Source organism: Myotis myotis, unplaced genomic scaffold (genome assembly GCF_014108235.1).
Source record: "Myotis myotis isolate mMyoMyo1 unplaced genomic scaffold, mMyoMyo1.p scaffold_m19_p_6, whole genome shotgun sequence".
In the NCBI taxonomy this organism is placed as follows: domain Eukaryota; kingdom Metazoa; phylum Chordata; class Mammalia; order Chiroptera; family Vespertilionidae; genus Myotis; species Myotis myotis.
The window spans coordinates 4747997-4767905 of NW_023416368.1; the positions used below are offsets into that span (position 1 = coordinate 4747997).

A 19909-nucleotide genomic window follows, 5' to 3' on the forward strand; every position below is an offset into this window, starting at 1 on the left:
CTTGGCCTGCTCCGGGCTTACGCAAGGGGTGCTCTCAGAGGAGAAGCTCATGATGGGGAAGAGAATCAGCCGCACCTCACCCCATCTTTCCCTCCTGCTTGCCTCGCAGCCTCGCGTTGCCACCCAACTGGCCGCGTCAGTCGCAGGCTCTCCGTCTCAAGCAGCAGAAAGCTCTGGGTGATTTAAGCGGAGAGGGAATGTATGGAGAGCAGACAGGGAGTTCACAGAGGAGACGGGAGGCTGGAGAACGGGCTTGGGAAGCTGGCCAGAGGAGAGAGAGGTTGCACAGCCGGAATCACAGTCTAAACTCTTGCTACAGAACCAGCCCAGCAGAGTCACATGAACTGCCCCGGGCCCCGCAGCTGTGGCCCTGCCTCCGCTGGCCTTGGCCGTGAGCCTGCACCATGGCCACGAGGGAAGCAGGAACAGTAGGGGTCTGGCATTTTCATGTAGGTCTCAGAAAGCGGAGAATACGCCCCAAAAAGGAAGGACATGGAGATGCCAGGCACCCAGATAGATGGTGAATGGGTACTACCAGCCGGGTTGGGCTAGGGAATGCTGTGGTAACAAAAACTCCTAAATCTGATTGGCTTAAAACCAGTGGAGATGTATGTCTTAGTCACTCTACGTGTCCATCAGGGTCGGCTAGGGGATCGGATCCCGGTCACCCTGAACCCGGACCTCAGGCGGATGGAGCAGCCACCATCTCAAATACTGCCCAACGTCACCACGGCAGAGGAGAGAGACCTGCGGCAGCAAATCCAGGCTGGAGTCCAGGAGTGACATGTCCGGGCTCAGAGGCTGCAACGAGTCACATGGCCCTGCCTCGTGCCCGGAGGCAGAGAGCTGGGAGAACCTGCCAACCAAAGGCCTCTGGGCAGGGGTAGAAGCAGAAGGCACCAGCGTGGAGGCCGGAGACCTGAGTTCCCTCCCGTGGTTGAGCTGCTGGGACCTGTCCATTCCTCTAGCACCCCTAGGGGCTGGAGGAAACCCCACTTTGGGGTGTGGTCACAGCAGGCAGTTCGCTGCTCAAACTGCAGGTGGCAGCAGCCAGTGACCAGAAGGCAGCCCACCCACCGGGGAGGGGCCGGAGGGGCCAGGAGTGGTCAGAGCCAGGAGCTGAGCATAGCCTCCTGGAGCTCCAGAGCTGAAGGAGGCCTGACCGAAGCTGCCTAAAAAGAGACACACAGTGGCCTCGGTGGACTTGTAGTCATTCCAAGACATGATCCAAAGGGATAGGGCCTGGGAGAAGGAAACGGATTCATTCGTGCATCCAGCCAATCATTCATTCATTGGTTTTTACATTACAGAAGATGTGGGTTTGCTGGTGGAAGGTGGTCTGGGCTATATCAGTCAGGATGGGCTGGGTTATGCTGCAGTAACAAACAGTTCCAAAATCTCAGTGGCTTAAAATAGCCAAGGCTTACTTCTCTCTCTTGCTCCATGTCCATGCGGAGCCTGCTGGGGTCCCTGCTCTGTGTCTCCTAACTGCGGGTCCAGGAGGATAAATTAGCCACTTTCTTAAACTGTGCCGGTTACCATGGCCGACGGAGAGTTCGTGAGGGGCGTCATGTGGATATTTAAATGGCTGAGTGTGACGACAAAGGTAAACGGTGGGTCCAGACCTCAGCAGCAATAACATGCAGGGTCTGACCATGAACTTGGCTTCACTAAGCCCATCAGTGGCTGAGTGGCTCTCTACATCAACACAAGGCGAAAACTAACAAAGTAATAAAAACAAAGTTATGCATATGGTTAAGTCTGGATGCTTATCAATCAAAATTTCTGCCCAATAACACACTACACCTGAGTATATGAGGCTCTTGTATCAAGACCATGTTATTAACTATGAGCCAGTGAGGGCCTACAGCGTACCAGGCTCTGTGGACATGATCTCTAATTTTTGTGACAACAAAAGGGGGGTGTTGGCAGCATCCCCATTTTACAGATGGGCAAACAGAGGCGCAGATCCGTTCCTGGGCTGCCCTAGCTCACACCGCCGATAAGCAAAGGGGTTTGATGCAAACCCAACCCAGATTCTAAACATCTCTCTTTCCCCTATATTCAACCAGGGTGCCTCTCTCGCTAGACATCCTTTAGTCACAATAACCCGAAATGACAACGTGTTAAAAACACTGGGGCCCGCGATGTTATCTAAGGTGCATCTTTTCGGGGGGGAGGCGGCGACAGCATTGATTGGTGCTGAGGACTCCTGCTTCTCCAAGTCCTGCTTTCCTCTGTGTGTGTGGATCCGGCCGGTCCCTCGAGCGGCTGGGAAATGTCAGGAAGGAATGAAAGGAAGCGGCTGAGATCTCACGTGCAGACGTGGCCGAGGCAGCAGGGACAACACAGGCCGCCCCGAGCAGCTCAGGCTGCTGTTCACCAAGACGCGCCCAGGCCCTTCGGACGAATACACGGAAGCAAGAAGAAAAAGGGCCGCGCCGTGGACATGACCAAGGACCAACGACCTGTCTTCCCCACGTGGGCATGGTGTCTGAATGAGGCCCTGTGCTCCGTCTTCGGGCTCTGGAATGCCTTTGCTTAAGGATGGAGGCCTTGGAGTGGGAGGTTGGGAGGTTGCCTAGGCAACCCACAGACCGACTTCTCATCTCCGGCCCGCTCCCTGCCCCCGCCTCCTGGTCTGGTTTAGCCACACCTGATGGGCCGCTCACTAGATTTGACCTGACCCCTCTGAATATTGCCTATATTCTAACATTTGGTTGAGGGCAGTTTCAAATGTTTTAAAAGGCCTTATTCTATACTTAGAAGGACAAATTTCCTATCCACTCCTTTCTTCCTTCTTCCTTCCTTTCTTTTTTTTTTTTTTATCTTTCTATCATACATTTACCGAGAGCCTAATGTACCAGGCACCGTTCTGGCCGCTGGGAATGATGATGAGGAACAAAAACCTACAATCTCTTCCCTCATAAATTTAAAAGTAAGTGGAGGGGTGAGGTGGGGGGAGAGGGGGAGACAGGTTAATCGAACAACCTCCCAAGCCAAATGTAAATTCGTGACCACCACATGTATTAAAGTTTGCTCAGGGCCAGGCATGACAAATGGATTGCCAAAATGGTGCTTACTCCTCCCCACCTTCCCCAGGAGCCCAAGCTCAGGTGATACAACGTTCCCCAAGTCACCCTGCCCCAAGGCGACAGAGCTGGGATTCCAACCCAGCACCGCCCACGCGAAATTCCCACGTACCTTCTGCCGATTCATGTCTCCCATGGCAACCACGGGCCTCATGTCTTTCCAGTTCCTGCCCTTTCTCCTTCCAGATCGGGGTTTGGGCTGTGGTGGTCTCATCCCTTTACGTTCTCTTTGACATAAAATATTCCAGCACCTTAACATGTGCAATTCCCTGGGATGAGGCAACTTGTCACGGATTTAATACTGACACCCAACGAAGATTTTTTTTTCTTTCCCTGAAAATGAGATGACTACCCCTGGGCAAAAGTTAAAACATTCTGCATAGAAATTTCTAAAGGTCCTGAATTACTAATGCAGTAATGGCGTCCCCTGGTGACCATTATTGTGTATTACACAATAATGAAAGGGAGGCGTGCACGTGGGATGCAGTGGTGGTTTCCTATCCGAGTTGGGATGAATAATAACCCCGCCCCCCCCCCACGCCCCCAATCTGAATCACCTTTACGCCTCATCTCCCACCGGACTTCTGTCAATTCCAGTGGGGAGGTCACAGGCCTAGGGTACAGCACCTTCCCATAACTCAACTTCTCATAGCTCATTGTTCCAGCAACCAGGACACAAAGTCCCATGACCCGCAGTGAGATTGCCAAAGGGTGAACCATCTGCTGCCAATCTCCAGGATCACTAACCCATTAGGTCCTGGCACATTAACCCCCCATCTCCTTTTCTGAAGATGGTGGCTCTAAGTGACTCCCTCCCCCACCCCACCCCCACCCCCGCCCCACTTGTTCTTGTTCTCTCTCTCTCTCTCTCTCTCACTCTCTCTTTCCCCCTCCTTCCCTCCCCTTTCCTCTCCCTGATCCTGTCCCATGACTACAGGTAACAGACGGAAACTTACTCGTTTTAATCTCCCTATCATACATTTACCAAGAGCCTAATGTACCAGGCACCGTAACTGCTACAAGAATGAAGCTCTGCGTGTTTACATCAGTGAGACAAGACCAGATCAGGTCTGAGAGTCAGGAAAGCTCTCCCTAAGAAAACAGTAAGGTGTGATGTGCCAAGAACGGAGATGAGGCTGGTCAGGTGATCGGGCGCTTGGAGGAGAATGAGCATGGCTCTCGGGGGCTACAGGTGAGGGGTCAGGAAGTAGGAATAGACATCAGGCAAGCTCAAGGATGGAGAAGACGGAGAGAACTCTTATCTTCACCTTAATCACGAGAAGCATTGAGCTGATGTTGAAGGATGAGTATAAACTCACCTGAACAGTTAGAGGATTCATTTAGACGCTCTTGAATAGGAAATGCTGGAGGGGAGAGCATCCTGGATCCCTGCCTATCCTGCCTCTTCCCAGGAGCCAAAGACATTGCAGAATTTATCATTTACATCCCCTCCACTGCTTATTTAAGGTGAGGAATAACAACAGCAGACATAATTCCTGGTTTGCCCAGTTGAAGTAACAAGGGGCAAAAGTCTGAAAGGAAGAGAGATAGCGGTGGCAGCCTTTTTGTATCAATTGTGGCTACAAAAAAAAAAAAAAGAAAATCAGGCCATAAAGCCTTATGTAGTGTATGATACCACCCAGCTCTTGGGATGTAGTATCAGTGAGGTTAAACATTGCAAGATTTGGATTCAGAAAACCTGTGTTCAAATCCTCCTTTCCTGCCTATGTGATCAGGGCAACAAACTCTGGGCCTCCATTTCTGCATTTGTAAAATAGCAATTATAATAGTATCTGCTTTTTAGATTGTTGTAGTGTGTGTAATTTTTAGCAGCATGCCTGGTATATTCCAATTCTCATTGCTAGTTATTATTGACAATATTGAACACCTGGAAGGAAATCCGCATATGTAAAAAAGAATTTATTTAGGGAAACAATTCCCCATTATTTCCCAATTTTCTAAAATAACCATGCGTTACTATTAACATCAGAAGTGGGGGAAAGAACCCGAAAACACTTCTGAATAATAGACATTTGACTAATTCATTGTTTCCCGATTCCCCCGCATCATATTGTCCAAGGAGGCCGAGGGAGTGCAGGTTAAAAAGCACAGATTCCTAGGCCCCGACCCAGAACACGTGGATGAATATCTCTAAGGGATGAACCTGTTAATCTACCCCTTTAATCAGCCCCGCGGATGGTTCTTAAAATCAGGCACCTAGGGAGATGCTCATTTACAGCCAGGGTTGCAGTGATGGACCAGAAAGCCCCCCCGCCTGCGTGTTGCGGAAATCACGACGGCCCACGCCTACAAGTCCCATATTGCCCCGCAACGGCCCGCGAGCGGGTCCGAGGCCTGCCGGGAGTTGTAGTTCCGGCCCGTCCGCCTTCTTCCTATAAGAACGCCGGAGATGAGCGCTGCAAACCTCCCGCCCCACAAGGCCTATGCCAGAGGTGACGTCATCGGAGGAGCGCCCGGGATGGAGCGGGCGGCGTTGGCCGCTTATTCCAGCACCTCCGCCGCCTCAGAACCTGCCTCCTCCACCTCTTTCTCCGCCTCCGCCCCTCGTTTCCCCGCTGCCGCCCTCCCCTCCTCCGCCCCCTCTTCCCTCTCCCCCGCCGCCGCTGGCTCCCGCTTCTCCGCCACCTCTGCCCGACCTCTGCCCCTGAGAAGCAGCCGCATTGGGTCTCCCTCGCGGGCCCGGGGCGCAGGCATGGCGGACGGCGGCGGCGGGGGCGCGGGGGGCGGCGGCGCGGGCCCGGCCTCGGCGGGGGCGGGGACGGCCGGGGCGGGCGGCGCGGGGAGCGGCGGCCCCATCAACCCGGCCTCGCTGCCTCCCGGGGACCCTCAGCTCATCGCGCTCATCGTGGAGCAGCTCAAGAGCCGCGGCCTGTTTGACAGCTTCCGCCGGGACTGCCTGGCCGACGTGGACACCAAGGTACTGAGGCCGCCTGGGCCGACCGGGACCGGGAGCGGGGCCGGCGGGAGGCCGCCGGGGTGGCAGCTTTGCATTTCCAAAGCCGAGAGGAAAACAAAAGATGCGTCTGAAAACCCCAGCGGGGAGGTTAGGCCGCTGGGGGGCAGCACCGGGCGCCTGCGGAGCGAAGCGCACGTGGGTCGGGCTCCCAGCCCCGCCGGTGAGCTGTCCGGTGGAGCCCGGTCCGTGGCTTCTCCGAACTTGGGGTTTCGGTACTGGTGCTAGAGCCTGCACCCTCGCTTTGCCGAGAATGGGAGTCTGTGAGCCTCTCTAACAAACCTCGCCGTGATCGTAGCGGGGAAAGCCAGGTAAGCAAGCGGGGAAGGTGTGGGCGCGCCGCCGTCAGTCCCGGAGCTGCCCGCTCCTGTTCTCCAGCTCCGCGAGGCAGACTCGCGAGCGGCTGCGTGAAGGCACCTGGTGGAGAGCCGGCACCCTGCTCTGTGCGCCCTCGCTGGCCAAAGCGCATCTGGTGCCTGTTTTCCATGCTCATGCCATAGGTCAGCCCCCAGTAAGATGCTCCTGCACTTGACCTGGCTGCCAGGCCCTCCCTTTGGTTACTAGCAGCTCCTGAGTCTGTCTTACTCCAGCATCCTCCCTTTTATCTTCCTCCGCCAGGAAGGGACTCTCAGCTCCAGTTTTGAAAAAAAAATCCCAGGGAATGTCTGCATTGCCTGCCTTAGCGTGGGTCAGCCGCCCGCTGCTGTGGCCGGGAACGCGGTGCCCACTGCCCGACTCTGGTCTAGACGGGAAGGTGGGCGCCAGGAAAAAGGAGCTGCTAGGCAGATCGTACGTGAGAATTTTAACTCGCCCCTCCCCCTGCCTTCCTCCTTCCAGGGTTAGTGGAGAGTCTTTGTGTCTGTGAGGCAGTGTTCTGGGCCTGTTGGAAGAGTCCCCTCGTGGAGGGAGGCCTGCTGATGCTTTTGGCGATTTCATTTACCTGGCTGTGAGCAGACTTTGGCCACAGTGACACTGGGTATTAAACCACATCTGTGTGGCTTATCACAAGCATTTGTTCTGCTATCGGGCTGTGTGACCCAGAGCTCAGCTGGTCTTGGGAGGCGTTAGCTGGTGACCCAGCTCTAGGTTGCAGGTTGCCAAGGCTGGGATCCCGCTATGGGTTGGGGGTAGGTCTGCTGCACATATACTCATTCTAAGCCCCAGACTAAAGGGGCAGGGGCTGCCCAGGACATGGGTGTCCTGGAGCGTCATCGGGGCACGAGAGCCACTAAGATTCCATTGACCAGAGCAAATCAGGCACTAAGCTCGGCACCATGGGGGGAGGGGCGAGCAGTGCACGGATGACACCTGGTCTGGAGAAGAGCAGCTGGCGGTGCCAGAGGTTTCTGGAGGCTCGGAGCTTGCATTCCTTGTGTTCACCAAGTCCCTCTCGTTTTGTTCTGATGCAGCTGGTCTAGAATCAGTAAGGGCCTCTCTGCTCCTTTTTGGATATTCCGTGCCTCCCCCAGCGTTCCGTGGGCTTTGGCTTCAGTCACGTTCCTGTGTCCGGCTGAGGGTGGGGGGCCCGGGGGGCCCTTCGCTGGGAGCAGAGGCTTTCCTGAGCCTTGTTGCTGAGAACACCCCGAGGGCGAGGTGGGCGGTAACGGCCATTTTCCAGTTGGCAATGCCTGTGACCCAGGTTGTGGGGCTTGTTGAAGTCAAGGAGCTGGTAAGCGATGGAGCCGGCGGAGAACCCAGCCCTTTGGTTTGGAAAGAGCCAGGGCCTGGCCTGTGGGCAAGCTGTTCACTTGGTCTGAGCCTAAATTCCCACCTTAAAGGGGGCAGGAGCGGGCTCATAGGCCCTCCCTCGGAGAGTTACTGGGAACGGGAGTGAGATGGCGAAGCACCTGGCAGGGCCGCCATGAGGAAGGGGGCACTCGCTAGCATTAACTCGCGTCTGCCTGCTGCGCGACCGTGGAAGTGCAGTGAGGAACCCGAAAGGCCGAGTCTGTGAAAAGCCGTGTTCTCAACGACGTGACCTCAGCGTCCGTGCGTGTCACTTCTGACCTTGCCCCTGTCTGACGTTTTAGCCAGCGTACCAGAACCTGAGGCAGAAGGTGGATAATTTTGTGTCAACACATCTGGACAAGCAGGAATGGAACCCGACGATGAACAAGAACCAGCTGCGGAACGGCCTGCGGCAGAGCGTGGTGCAGTAAGTACGCGGGCAGAGCGAAGGGCGGGAGCGCGGGTCCGCCGCACGGAGGCCGGTGAGGCCACTGTCCGGTCCAGATGGACGGTGGCTCCAGGAGCTGCAGCAGACGGCTCCTTTACTAAAACTCACGTTCAAGGACGCACAGAACTCGGCTGAAATTCTTGCTGGTTTCTCCAACCTGCGGAGGCTTCCTGTGAGCATCCCTACGGTGCATCCAAAGTCACTCCAGCTGGGTTGGTCACGAAGATATTTTTCCATTGATTTTTAGAGAGAGTGGGAGAGAGAAACATTGATGTGAGAGAAACACAGTGATTGGTTGCCTCCTACATGCACCCTAACCAGGGCCTGGGCCAGGGAGGAGCCTGCAACCCAGGTACGTGGCCTTGACTGGAATCGAACCCGGCACTCTTAGGTCTGCCCTCCGACACTCTATCCACTGAGCCAAGCCGGTAGGGCTGTCTGTGATTCTTGCTAACATTTTGAATTTGAGGCAAATTCTAATGCCGTTTTGGAATGAAGATTTGCTACTTGGGCCTGGAGTGTTGTCACCGTGAGACCCTGCAGCCCCAGCACCGGCCGCTGGCTGGCCGTTCAGGCCCAGAAGCTGGGTCCCAGGTCCACAGCGTGGAAGGCTTCGCAGGCATCGGGCTCTGCTGTTGAACCTAATTGTGACCGAGCCTTTCTCTACGTGATGTCTGCCCATTTCCCTGCTGCGTGAGGCTCCATCTCCAGGAAAGCGAGCTGCTCTGGCTCCCCCTGATCCACACTGTGCTTTCCCTGGTCAGGCGGCCACACCTGTGAATCCGCTGGAGATGGGGTGCAGTTGGAAAGTGATGAGCTTGTGACTAGAGAGGGCCGCTGGAGCTGCCCTCGCTGTGTCTCGAGCTCTGCTTGGGGGACACGCGCTGCCTGGCGCGGTCTCCCTGAAGGTGCCCCAGCTCTACTGGCGATGTGTTACACCCAGCTTCCTGCCGATGAGCTGTCCGCCCCCGCCCGAGGCCAGGGCACACTTTGCCACCGCTCAGCGTCAGGGCCCAGGGCCTGTGTCTCGTCTCACTGGTCGCCGTGGCGTCCTCTCGTTCGTTTCCTGGCCCCGTCTGCCCAGTCACTGCAGGGTCTGTTCTACCCAAGTAAAGACTTGCCTGGCCCAAGCGCTCTCACGTCTAAAGGAAGAGCAGTGGAGCTACCCGTGTGCTCTTGACGGTGTTCGCATATTTCAGTCCTTGGGAAACACTTTGGTTTGACCCTCCGTGGGCTCTTTTCCAAACTTTTCAAATGGGATGTGTTTCCTGTCACCATACCTTCCTCATTACCTGCCAAAAATTTTGTCTAATTTTTGCTCTACTCAGAAAGGAGTTGGGGTGGATTTTAGCCCCCGAGGAGCTCAGAACCAATCTGTATCCTGTCTGTTTACAAGTCCCTAGTGTGTGTTCTAGGTCACAGCAACAGCCACAGCCCCGGGGAACGGTGGGATGTGGCCGTGCGTTGGCTGGAGTAGCCAGGCTGCCGCGGGAGGCTCCTGCTTCAGCCAGAGAGCAGATGTGAAGGAGATGGAGCCGTGGGGGAGCCTCGCTGGCTCTGGCAGCGCGATGACGGTTTCAGCTCTGCCCGTCACCAAGCGCTTCAAGTCCCTTTCACTCTCTGGGCCAGGCCTTTGCGCGTGGTCCCTGCACAGGGCGGAGGTGGCAGTGGAGGAGACTGTGCGTCAGGCGTGATGGTAGCTTCTGGTGGGAGCTGCTGCTCTAAAGGGGAAACACAGCAGCTTGAGCTCTGAGCTGATGGGTCGCCTTGGAAAGAACCCCCTGGAGTAGCTGCAGCTTTGACCCGGGGGTGTTGGCTGGGCTCCCACGCGACACTGCTGGGGACGAAAGGTCAGAGTGCCCGAGTAACAGTGATCTGTGTCTCCGCAAGGTCAGGGATGTTGGAAGCTGGCGTGGACAGAATCATCTCTCAGGTGGTGGACCCCAAACTAAACCACATCTTCAGGCCACAGATAGAGCGAGCCATCCATGAGTTCCTGGCGGCCAAGAAGAAAGAAGCCGCTCCAGCGCCCCCTCCAGAGCCGGAGAGCCAGGACGCCCCGGGCCCCGCCCAGGACGCCTCCTAAGGTCCGTATTGTCCTCGTGCGGACAGTCTTCTCTGACTTACAGACAGCGAGTGGGTGATGGAGGGGAGCCATCACTGGGGAGCCGTCTTGTCTGCAGAGAAGTATGAGCAGATGGGCCTTACCGACCACTTAGTCCTTTCACTGTGCGCTGAGAAGTAAAGTCAGTGAGGAGTCTGTGCCCCGGAGCCCAGTGTCCCCGCTGTGAGGAGGCGCTGCCTTAGGCACCCGCTGGGGTGGGGAGGCGCTGCCTTAGGCACCCGCTGGGGTGGGGAGGCGCTGCCTTGGGCACCCGCTAGGGTGGGGAGGCGCTGCCTTAGGCACCCGCTGGGGTGGCTGGGGTGCCCAGGGAAATTCAAATGAGAGTCCCTGCTTTTCTGAAATTGCTTAAATGTGGGTTTGCGATTTGGATATAAAATCAAGCAGTGCATTCAAAGGTGGCCTCGCCCTAAATGGGCTGAAGTGGTTGAAACCCTGCCGGCTGTCCTGTGGTTAAAGGGACCTGAGGGCCACTGTCAGTCACCAGGGCTCTTCTGGGCAGCGCACCCTCTATTACCTTTGGGACTGAATGTTTAAAATCGGCTGTGGATGCACAAAGCACTGCTCCTTCAGGGTCTGAGCCGTGGCAGCAGTGGACTTGCACTTGGCCATCGTTGGGGACCACTGGACTTCCTCGCCCTCACTCTGCTGCGGGTCCTGTTTGTAAGGTTCCTCGGGGTGTCTGTTATTTTTGAGAAGCATCAGCGAGTGAACAGGCGGGAGCACCGGGCTCGCATGGGGCACAAGGGCAAGAGCAGAGCTGCCTGTGGTGCCCACGGGGGAGCCGCATGCCACGGGCGTAAAACAGTCCCCTCACGGCCTCCTGGTCTAACCGTAAATTCCTTTAGGAACAGAAGCCTCGGTCAGTGTAGTCTCATCAGTAAGCATTTTGATAGACTCTCTTCTTTTTAGACGACGCCTGGCACCTTCTGGAAGCTCCGCTGAACAGTGGTGAAGTGGACTCAGTTCATACGGTACGGCTTCAGACGAAGACAGGCCAAGGTCGTCGCTGATTTCACCTTTGACTTTGGAGCGTGGTCCACGCTGATCGGGGAGCGAGTTTGGCGGCAGGAATGCTGGCCTCTGTGCCCCTGCCACGTGGCCAGCCCGTCCCAGGGACCACACCAGCAGACACTACAGAGAACTAAAGAAACACTACATCAACCAGGGTTGTCCTGAAACAGACCTTTATACTTGAACTTGGACTCTGTGTGTGGGCTCTAGGGTTTGTGCTCGGGGAAAAACAAAAGCTGCAATGAAGAACGGTGAGCAGTCCCACGGGGGCAGCTCCTGGGAAGGGCCGCGGTGAGCTGGGAGGGGTCTGTGGCCGGGCTGGTTGGCATTGCTCCTCAGAGTTGCAGACGAGAGTGTGCGAGCCGTGCGCATCGAATGGCTTTAAAGTTGTTGTGGCCCTCTGTGCGTGAACCTTGTAGCTTCAGTGTCCTTTCCCCGAAGCGGCGACCGGCGCGACCCCACAGTGCAGGTCACCCGACCCTAGTTAAGGGAACGTGTGCAGGCTCCCTGTCCAGGGCTGCCTCCTGCCCTGCCAGGACAGGAAGTCTTGGGTGTGTTCACTGTGTTCTCATGTTGGCATTTTTTAGGACGTGGATGGTTAGTAAATAGCCTAAGTTTTATAATAAAATCATTTGATACTCTTACTCTGAAGCTCCCACTAAATCTTAGACCCCAGGTCCGAAAGGTAACCCTTCCCCCGCCCACATGCCACTCCTGTGCACAGCGCGTGACGGCGGGGAAGGGTCGGAAGAAGTAACGGGAAGTGCCGTCGCCCTGAAGCCGCAGGCGCAGGTGGACGTGGCGGGCAGGTCCTCTCTTCCCCTGGACCAGTTAGTGCTGGTCTACAGCTGAGGACAGTGCCTTATATTCATGTTTCTCAGGCTTGAAAGTGCAGGTGGATCACCCAGGAATCTTGGAAAAAATGCAAATTCTAGTGAAAAATTTCTGGGTCGGATCTGGGCGTGTGTCTAACAAGCTGGTGATGCTGAGGCTGCTGGTGCTCTGCAAGCACAGTGCCCCCCTCCCACCCCCGCCCTGGGTCTTTGGTTCTTAGGTGAGTCCGCTACTGGATATTGTTAACCTAGTAACCTGTCACCTGCAGAAGTCCTAACTTAACGTCATCAATAGGTTCTTGGAAACTAGAACATGAAGCAAAACGAAATATAGCAAAATCCATCCTACCATCGGCTAATTGGTATACACAAGAACTTAGTTCCCGTGGCATCCTGGCCACAGAAACATCACCAAACTTCTACATAAAAGACCCAAAACACTGCTAATGTTAAAGAAACAAATGCGAGCTATATGTACCTTTAAAAATGATGAATAGAAGCAATTCCATTATTTTCCAACCTGCTTATTCTAGTCCAGGGTCGGCCACAGGTGGCCAGTGTCCTGGCAGCTTGGAGGCAGCCCCGCCCTGCACAGGACATTGTGTTTCTATGTCAGGAGTCACATAGACCAGAGATGATTTCATCTGAAATGGTTATCAGATCCAGAAGTAACTACAGACACCGCTGTTGGCACAGAGGACTGACTTTTTGGCTCAGGTGAGCCCAACTGAAAGGAAGTAGTGCCCGTAATACCTTGAGTAAAAGTAGTTTCATTGTCAGGCTGGGAAGGGGAGTCAAGACCACGGCACTAGGGGAGCTGGCAGAGGTTTTCCCTGAACTCCCCTTATCTGCCTAAGGACAGATCCTCCAAAAGGAACTGAATTGTCATTAATCCTCTTTCTGGGAGTTTCATCAACCAAAGAAGATTGACTTATTACAGGAGAGGAGACCAGAAGTCCACACCACACCCAGACAAACTCTGTCACATACTATCATACCCCCCATCTACTCACGGGCCCATTTGCCTTTCCTAAACGTCATTTACTCTCCCCAAAGATGCCTACACATCCCCCTTCCTCCTTCCTAATTAAGATGGTATTTAAGCCAGAGTTCTAAACCACCTCAGAGAGTTACTCATTTTTCCCTGGGTATCTCCCACATATACATGAGGGACACACGTTTAATAAACTGTTACTCTGTTGTTCGTGTTTTCCTCTTGTTAATTTGTCTTTTATTACAAGAGTCTCAGGTAAGAACTCTGTAGGGAGAATTATTTTTGTTCTACAACAGCAAGAGATTGGATGTGGCAAAAGCGAAACCAAGTATCAGAGGCTGAATGTGGTCAGGTTTACCCAGCCCGCAACATGGAACAGCAGTTGGGTAAAATCTTGAGTCTGTGGGGCTTCTCTGAGAAATGAGGTGTTACGCTTTGTTCTCCCTGAGCCATTTTGTCCAGCTGAAAAGTCCTTCATCTGATCACTGCATGGAGGCTCTGTCACATGCTGTGCAGGTCCCCAATCATTCACTTACCCAACGTTACAAGTCCTCAACTATCTGGGCTTGCCTTCTCCCTTTAATTTCTGCTTACACACGAGCTCTTTTCTGAGTTCACCTGTTTCCTATAAGGCCTTGCCAATCACAGGCAATGCCACCATAACACACTGCCAGCACTCTACTTCCCAATCTCTTCCCTAATGGCCACAAGTTCGTTAGGCCCATGATCTGCCCCCGAGTTACTGCTGCCCAGTCCCTATTGCTTCTCCTCACCCAGCCCCACCTGGTGGCTCAGGGACTACTTGTAACCTTTGACCTGATCCCTACTTCAAGGTCACACAGTATGAACTGACAGCTCCTTCCTGAAGGAACCAGCCAGAGGGTGGTAACGATGAAGAGAACAAAGGGCTGAAGCAGTGAATCCGTGGCCTGGGACAGTGCCTGCCCGCTGGAGCCGGTGGCCTGGCTGACTCTGGGCTTGGCTACACCAGCAAACAGAGGGGCCACCTGCCAGATTGGGAGCCAGGCTGGCCCTCTGTGTTCTCTATTCACACCGTTATCATCTCCACCCGCCCCTCTGCTTGTGTCTCTTGCTGTGGCTCAGTGTCAGCCACGGTGGTGGCAGCTGCCTGTCTCTGGTGCCTGCCCGGGGCTCATTCCTCATACACCAGTCAGACTGCCACAGACATACCCACCAAATCGGGACTAAGTCCACGCAGCCCTTTCAATGAGCTGTGGCAACTAACAGAAACTCATCCTATATAGTAAAAGGCTAATATGCAAATAGACCAAAGGCAGAACGACTGGTTGCTATGACACGCGCTGACCACCAGGGGGCAGACGCTCAATGCAGGAGCTGCCCCCTGGCGGTCAGTGCGCTCCCACAGGGGGAGCTCCGCTTATCCAGAAGCCGGACTCGGCTAGTGAGTGCAATGGTGGTGGCGGGAGCCTCTCCTGCCTCCACAGCAGTGCTAAGGATGTCCAACTGACGGTGTAGGCCCGCTCCCCATGGACATTCCCTGGGGCTCCCGGATTGCGAGAGGGCGCAAGCCAGGCTGAGGGACACCCCCCCCCCCCCCGCAAGTACATGAATTTTGTGCACCAGGCCTCTAGTATTCCATAAGTTATTAATGTTAGGATTGTACTGGTTTCCACTCCAAGCACAAATCTCTGCATAAACTCTTGGGCAAGGGTGGATGAAAACACAGTGGACATTATTGGATCAAATCTCCACAAAGGAGCATTGTCACATGTCATCCTCATGAAGCCTGTGCTGGGAACACCTGGTCTGCAGGTGACCTGGACACCCAGGACCACTTCCACCTGCCCTGGACCAGCCTCCCACCTCCCCACGTCACTGGGGACGACGTCGGCACAGCCACTGCTGGTAAAGTGGTCCTTGATTATCAGCGGAGTCCTCAGCCCCAAACCCTGACAGCGAGCTCTGGGAGACCAGCTGGCCCACACAGGGGCTGGGTCTACCCAAGCCGGTTCCCGGATGGCGGGCCCGCTGTCCTAGACACACATTAGGGAGAGGGAACCATCGACCTCCCACCTGTGAGACGGGGCAGGAGGAAAACACCAAAACACTGTGCGTGTTCCCAGCAGAGACGTTCCCGTCGGAACAGAGCTGCTGCCGGGCCCTTCCCTCGCCATCTGGAGGAGCTGGGCGATGTGCTCCACTGCCCCTTCCTACCTGTGCAGCCTCTGCACTCACCGGTCCCCTCGGACCCTCAGTCTCCTCGTCTGTAAACTGCTTTGAGGACTGTAGCTGATGTTCAAACAGCAACTACTGGGGTTAATTTTACCTGGGAAGGCAAACAACCAAGGTGCATGCAGCACAGTCTCCCACTTCAGAGCGCTCAGGACTCAAATCACAGCTTCCTAAGAACAGAGGGGCAAGGTTCTCAGCCTGTCTGCATCCGTGTGAACCTGGGTAATGGACCTGGGTGAGGTCTTTCTCTCGGCCTGAAGCAGACCTGGCCTGACTCTGCCTTCCAGTTCACCCCGAGGTCGGCCATTTTCCCGCCAAGTGTGGTCTGAAAGCTGCCTTTGTGGGCAGCCGCCCAGGCCCGACCGCAGCGCTGGGTCCTGTCAGTGCTGCTGCTATAGAACAACAGAGGTGGGTAAGTAACACCGCTCCCTGGGGCCCACAGGAGGTCAGCGGGAGGGTGCACCCTGGGTGGATGGAAATAACAACCAAGCCCAGGGCAGGCCACGGAATGGGCAGGCCACGGAAGACCCCTGGCTGGGTAGGGCAGCAAGCAGGACGCTGGTGCCAGAGGGCATTCAGGCTGCATCCCCGGCTTCTGTGTTGTCCACCCCGGTGAGGCCTGGCCATTGCCCCGCCCTGATGTTTGCTCTCCTTCTATCTTGCCTCCCACCATATGTGGCCACAGTGCCACACACGCACCTTACACACCACCTCATAACACCCTCACCATCCCATGGGATCGACACCGTCACCGATGAGGACATGAGTCTCAGTACCGTGACCTCAGGTCACATGCCTCTCGGGTCTCGTGTGCAGGTGGCCCAGGGACAGACCAACCCAGAGAGCAGGTGTCCTGCAGCCGCGCGCTGGAGCGTGGGTGCAGCTGACGGGCGGCAGCGGGGAAGAAGGTGATGTCACCGAGACGAGTGGAAATGTCAGTCTTTCTTCCCGGAAACAAACCTCGGTCCTTAGGTGACACCAACTCCTCTGGCAGGGACTGCGTGACCTTGGCAGGCTCTCACTGACCTTGAGACCTTCCCAGCAAGTGAGCTCCATAACCAACAGGACAGACCCGTACATGCCCACAGAGCTGGGCAGATGCTGGCAGCTGGAGCATTTTATTAGATGGCTGTCCCTCTGCAGGGAAAATAACCTTTGCCTGTAGTCGCCAGATCTTGTTTTTTCCAAATCATGTTTGCTGTCCATGAAACAGTCCTGGCTACAAGAGTCTTCCCTTTCATCGAGTGGAAGGTTCCTGGCGGCTCCCCAGAGCTGGGACCTGCTTACAGCCCTGCCCGGGTGACTGGGACACTCACGGAGAGAGGACACGTGGTTCCAGGAGGCCCAGGCACACCGGTCAGCGCTGGCCCCTCATCCACAGAGGAGAGGGGAGACATACTTGGGACATCTTGGGACAGGCTATTTGCTGTGTGTTTGTATATCTATGACCTTTTTTTTTTTTTTTCCTTTAACACTCTTCTCAGAGCAAAAGAGAAAACTTTCCACTATCGTTTGGGAAACTCAGAAGTATGTTATGTTAAGATTCTGGGGAACAACTATTAGCGTGAGTGGAGCCATGGAGGCAGGCACGTCTCCTCCCTCCCTCCCTCCCCCTCGACTGGCACCCTCCCCCGCTCTCCCTAAGGGTTAGAAGAGCAATCCCAGGCCTGGACCCCCTCCGGACCCCTCCTCCTCCCCCTTCCGCTCCCCCTCCCCCTCTGGCTGGTAACAGATTCCCAATGAATGGCTCCAATCTCCCTCTTGTGCAGAATAACAAGCAAATCATTCCCTCGCTCCTCCTGCAGGCGGGAGCAGACGCCTCTGTGAGTGTGGCTGCACTTAGGAACTTCCTCCAAAGCCTGCGGAGTGGAGCCGGAGGAAAGGCTAACAAACGCCCCCTCAAGGTCAGAGATCAAGGTCAGCGTCAGAGCGATAAGTCATTTGATGGTATGTTCCTCCCCCAAACCTAGAACCTCAGTCTAATCAGGAGAAAAACAGCAGACAAGTCCCAGTTGAGGGATGTTCTACAGAACAGCCGACAGGGCTGCTCACACCGTCAAGGTCACCAAAGACAAGGAACATCTGAGACACTGCCACAGCCACGAGCAGCCTATGCGAGGGCCCTGGGCCATTCCTCAGGGCGCCCCCGAGGGCTTGGGGGCCAGCGTCCCATGCGAGTGTTTATCCCGTAACCACCTGCCCGAATCAGCTATTTCAACGGGGTCGAGACGCTCCGTTGGTTCCCATGGGAAGCTCTGGGTGGATAATAAAGGAAAAAAGGCCCTAGCCGGTTTGGCTCAGTGGATAGAGCATTGGTCTGCGAACCAAAGGGTCCCAGGTTCGATTCTGGTCAAGGGCATGTACCTTGGTTTGGTTGCAGGCTCCTCCCCGGCCTGGGCCCTGGTCAGGGCGCGTGCAGATGGCAACCAATAGATATGCTTCTCTCACATCAATATTTCTCTCTGTCTTTCCCTCGCTCTCCCACTCTCTTTAAAAACCAATGGAAAAATATCCTTGGGTGAGGATTAGCAAGAACAACAAAAAGACTTTAAAAGGAACGTTTGTGACTTGCGTGCTGCTGATCCCCGGGACTGTTTGGACTGGCAGATGCTGCAGGAGCGAAGCATTTGGAAGAAGCGTCTGGAAGCAGCGCGACCGCCCCCCATGTCCCTCCCAAGCCCTTGCCCGCAGGCAGCCTTGCTCCGCGCCAGCGTGCACCCTCCCCTGAGTGCAGTCTGTCCGTGAGTTCTGCTGCGCTGTGGGAACCGCATCCCTGCTAGTGGGCGCCTCCAGGAAAGGCCCTGAGCCCCCGCATCTCCCTGCCAGCAGCTCACAGTGCTGGGTGGGCATCTGTCACACGTCCCTTCCTCGCAGAGTGGCCCTGGGCCGCAGAGCCAGGGTGCAGGGCGGGTCCCCAGTAGAGGGCACACTCCGTACAGCTGCCCAGCGGCCCCAGACCCCACCCCAGGAAGGCAGTGCCTCCCAAGGCCCTCGCTGAGCACCCCGCGGGGGCCCACACTCGGCGTCACCCCCTCTCTCATTTCCATCATCCGATACGTGCACAGAGGGGAGTTCACGTTGAACTTTTACGAAAAGCCTCCTCTCCCTGCGGGGAAATCTGAGAGACGAGGGGAGGAGAAGAGGCAGCGGGCTGGGCGGGAAGAGCCAGAAGTGAAGCGTTCTGGGCGCGGGCCCCTGGCCATCCTGGAGGCAGACGGGCAGGACGCTCGCCTCGTGGAGGAGGCCAGTGCCGCTGGACACTGGGGACCCGGCTTCCCCAGCAGTCTGGCTGCGGCCCCTCCCTGCCCACCTGGGAGCGAGGGGGGTGGACCAGCCTGGTCCTGGCCAGGACTCTTCCTCTCTTCCACCTCTCCCAGCCTTTCCCTGCCCAGGGGCCGGGACTCTATCCTGAGGGTGACCTGTAAGTTGTGCCTTAATCTTCAGCCCCCTGTGCTCCGTCTTCCGTCCCTCCCTCCTGCTCTCCCTGTGGAGCAGATGTGGCCCGAGCCAGGTCCTCTAAACATCCGTGAGCCCCCAGCTGCCTTCCTCCGGGACCGGGAGCCCTGGCTCCTCCAACTGCCGGCTTCATCCAGGACCTCGGTTCTCCAGCGATTCCCACCCCTCGCTGAAATCCCTGCAGATCCGCACACACCGAGGGAAGGGGGAGGCTATTTTGTTTAAATACTGGCCATAGTCGGAGCCTGCTTGCCTGGAGGGTGTGGACTCGCTCAGTCCCGTGGGGGGAGGGGGGGTCAGGGGGGGTCCTCTCTGGGAACCACCTGGACACAGGAGATGTGTGGAAGGGGCGGCTGAATCGTGCTGATTAAGAAAGGAACGGCGTTTGGAACTGGGCCATGGCTGCACGCCGGCCGCGGGAAGAGGCAGGGTTTGCAGGAGTCACCCCAGGACTTCGGGGCCCAGTGAGTCGCCGGGGGGATGACACCTCCCCTAAGTGCAGGCCTTCAGGAAACATCTGCTGCACCTGACAGCTGCGAGCTGCTGGTCGGGGAACCAGGCTACACTGACATAGACAGAAAGAGTCCCCCGGGGAGGCAGGAATGAGGAGGAATGCTCAGTGCGAACAAGAAACCAGAGGCAGGAAGTGGCCACTCAAGTGTCCCCCTGAGGAGGGTGCAGGTGGGAGTCTGGGAACATGTGGGAAGGAGCCCCAGGCTTTTCCGTAATACGGGGATGCGGGCTCCGGAAGGAGGGCCCTGACTGGTGAACATGGGGACACGCAAAACGAAGGCATGTGGGACACATGTGCACACACACACATGCACACACACGTCTGCAGGACCAGCTCATGAGCAGTGATTCTCAGTCTTGGCAGCAAATCCGAGCTCCTCGGGGGCTTTATAAACATGCCCAGCCGACCCTCCACCCAAACAGTGACAGGCTCCCTGGGTAGGACCGGGCACAGGGGAGATGGGAGATGTGGTGCAGGCACAGTCGGGCAGCACTGTCCCCGAGCAAGGAACCTGGCCCCA

At 56.1% G+C, this 19909-nt stretch overlaps 1 protein-coding gene across 2 annotated transcripts; it reads left to right on the plus strand.

Moving 5' to 3' along the window:
• Positions 1 to 5520: 5520 nt before the first annotated feature.
• Positions 5521 to 13412, plus strand: BOD1 (biorientation of chromosomes in cell division 1). 2 transcript variants are annotated; one of them, XM_036312655.1, is made up of 4 exons: positions 5534 to 6030; positions 8097 to 8221; positions 10133 to 10329; positions 11277 to 13412. In XM_036312655.1, exons 1-3 carry the CDS (start codon positions 5572 to 5574, stop codon positions 10326 to 10328), a joined length of 780 nt encoding a protein of 259 aa, XP_036168548.1. In that variant the 5' UTR covers positions 5534 to 5571; the 3' UTR covers position 10329; positions 11277 to 13412. The 2 variants fall into 2 exon arrangements, with proteins under 2 accessions (XP_036168549.1, XP_036168548.1); XM_036312656.1 differs by lacking the exon at positions 10133 to 10329 and having other exon boundaries at positions 5521 to 6030.
• The last annotated feature ends 6497 nt before the right edge of the window (positions 13413 to 19909 follow it).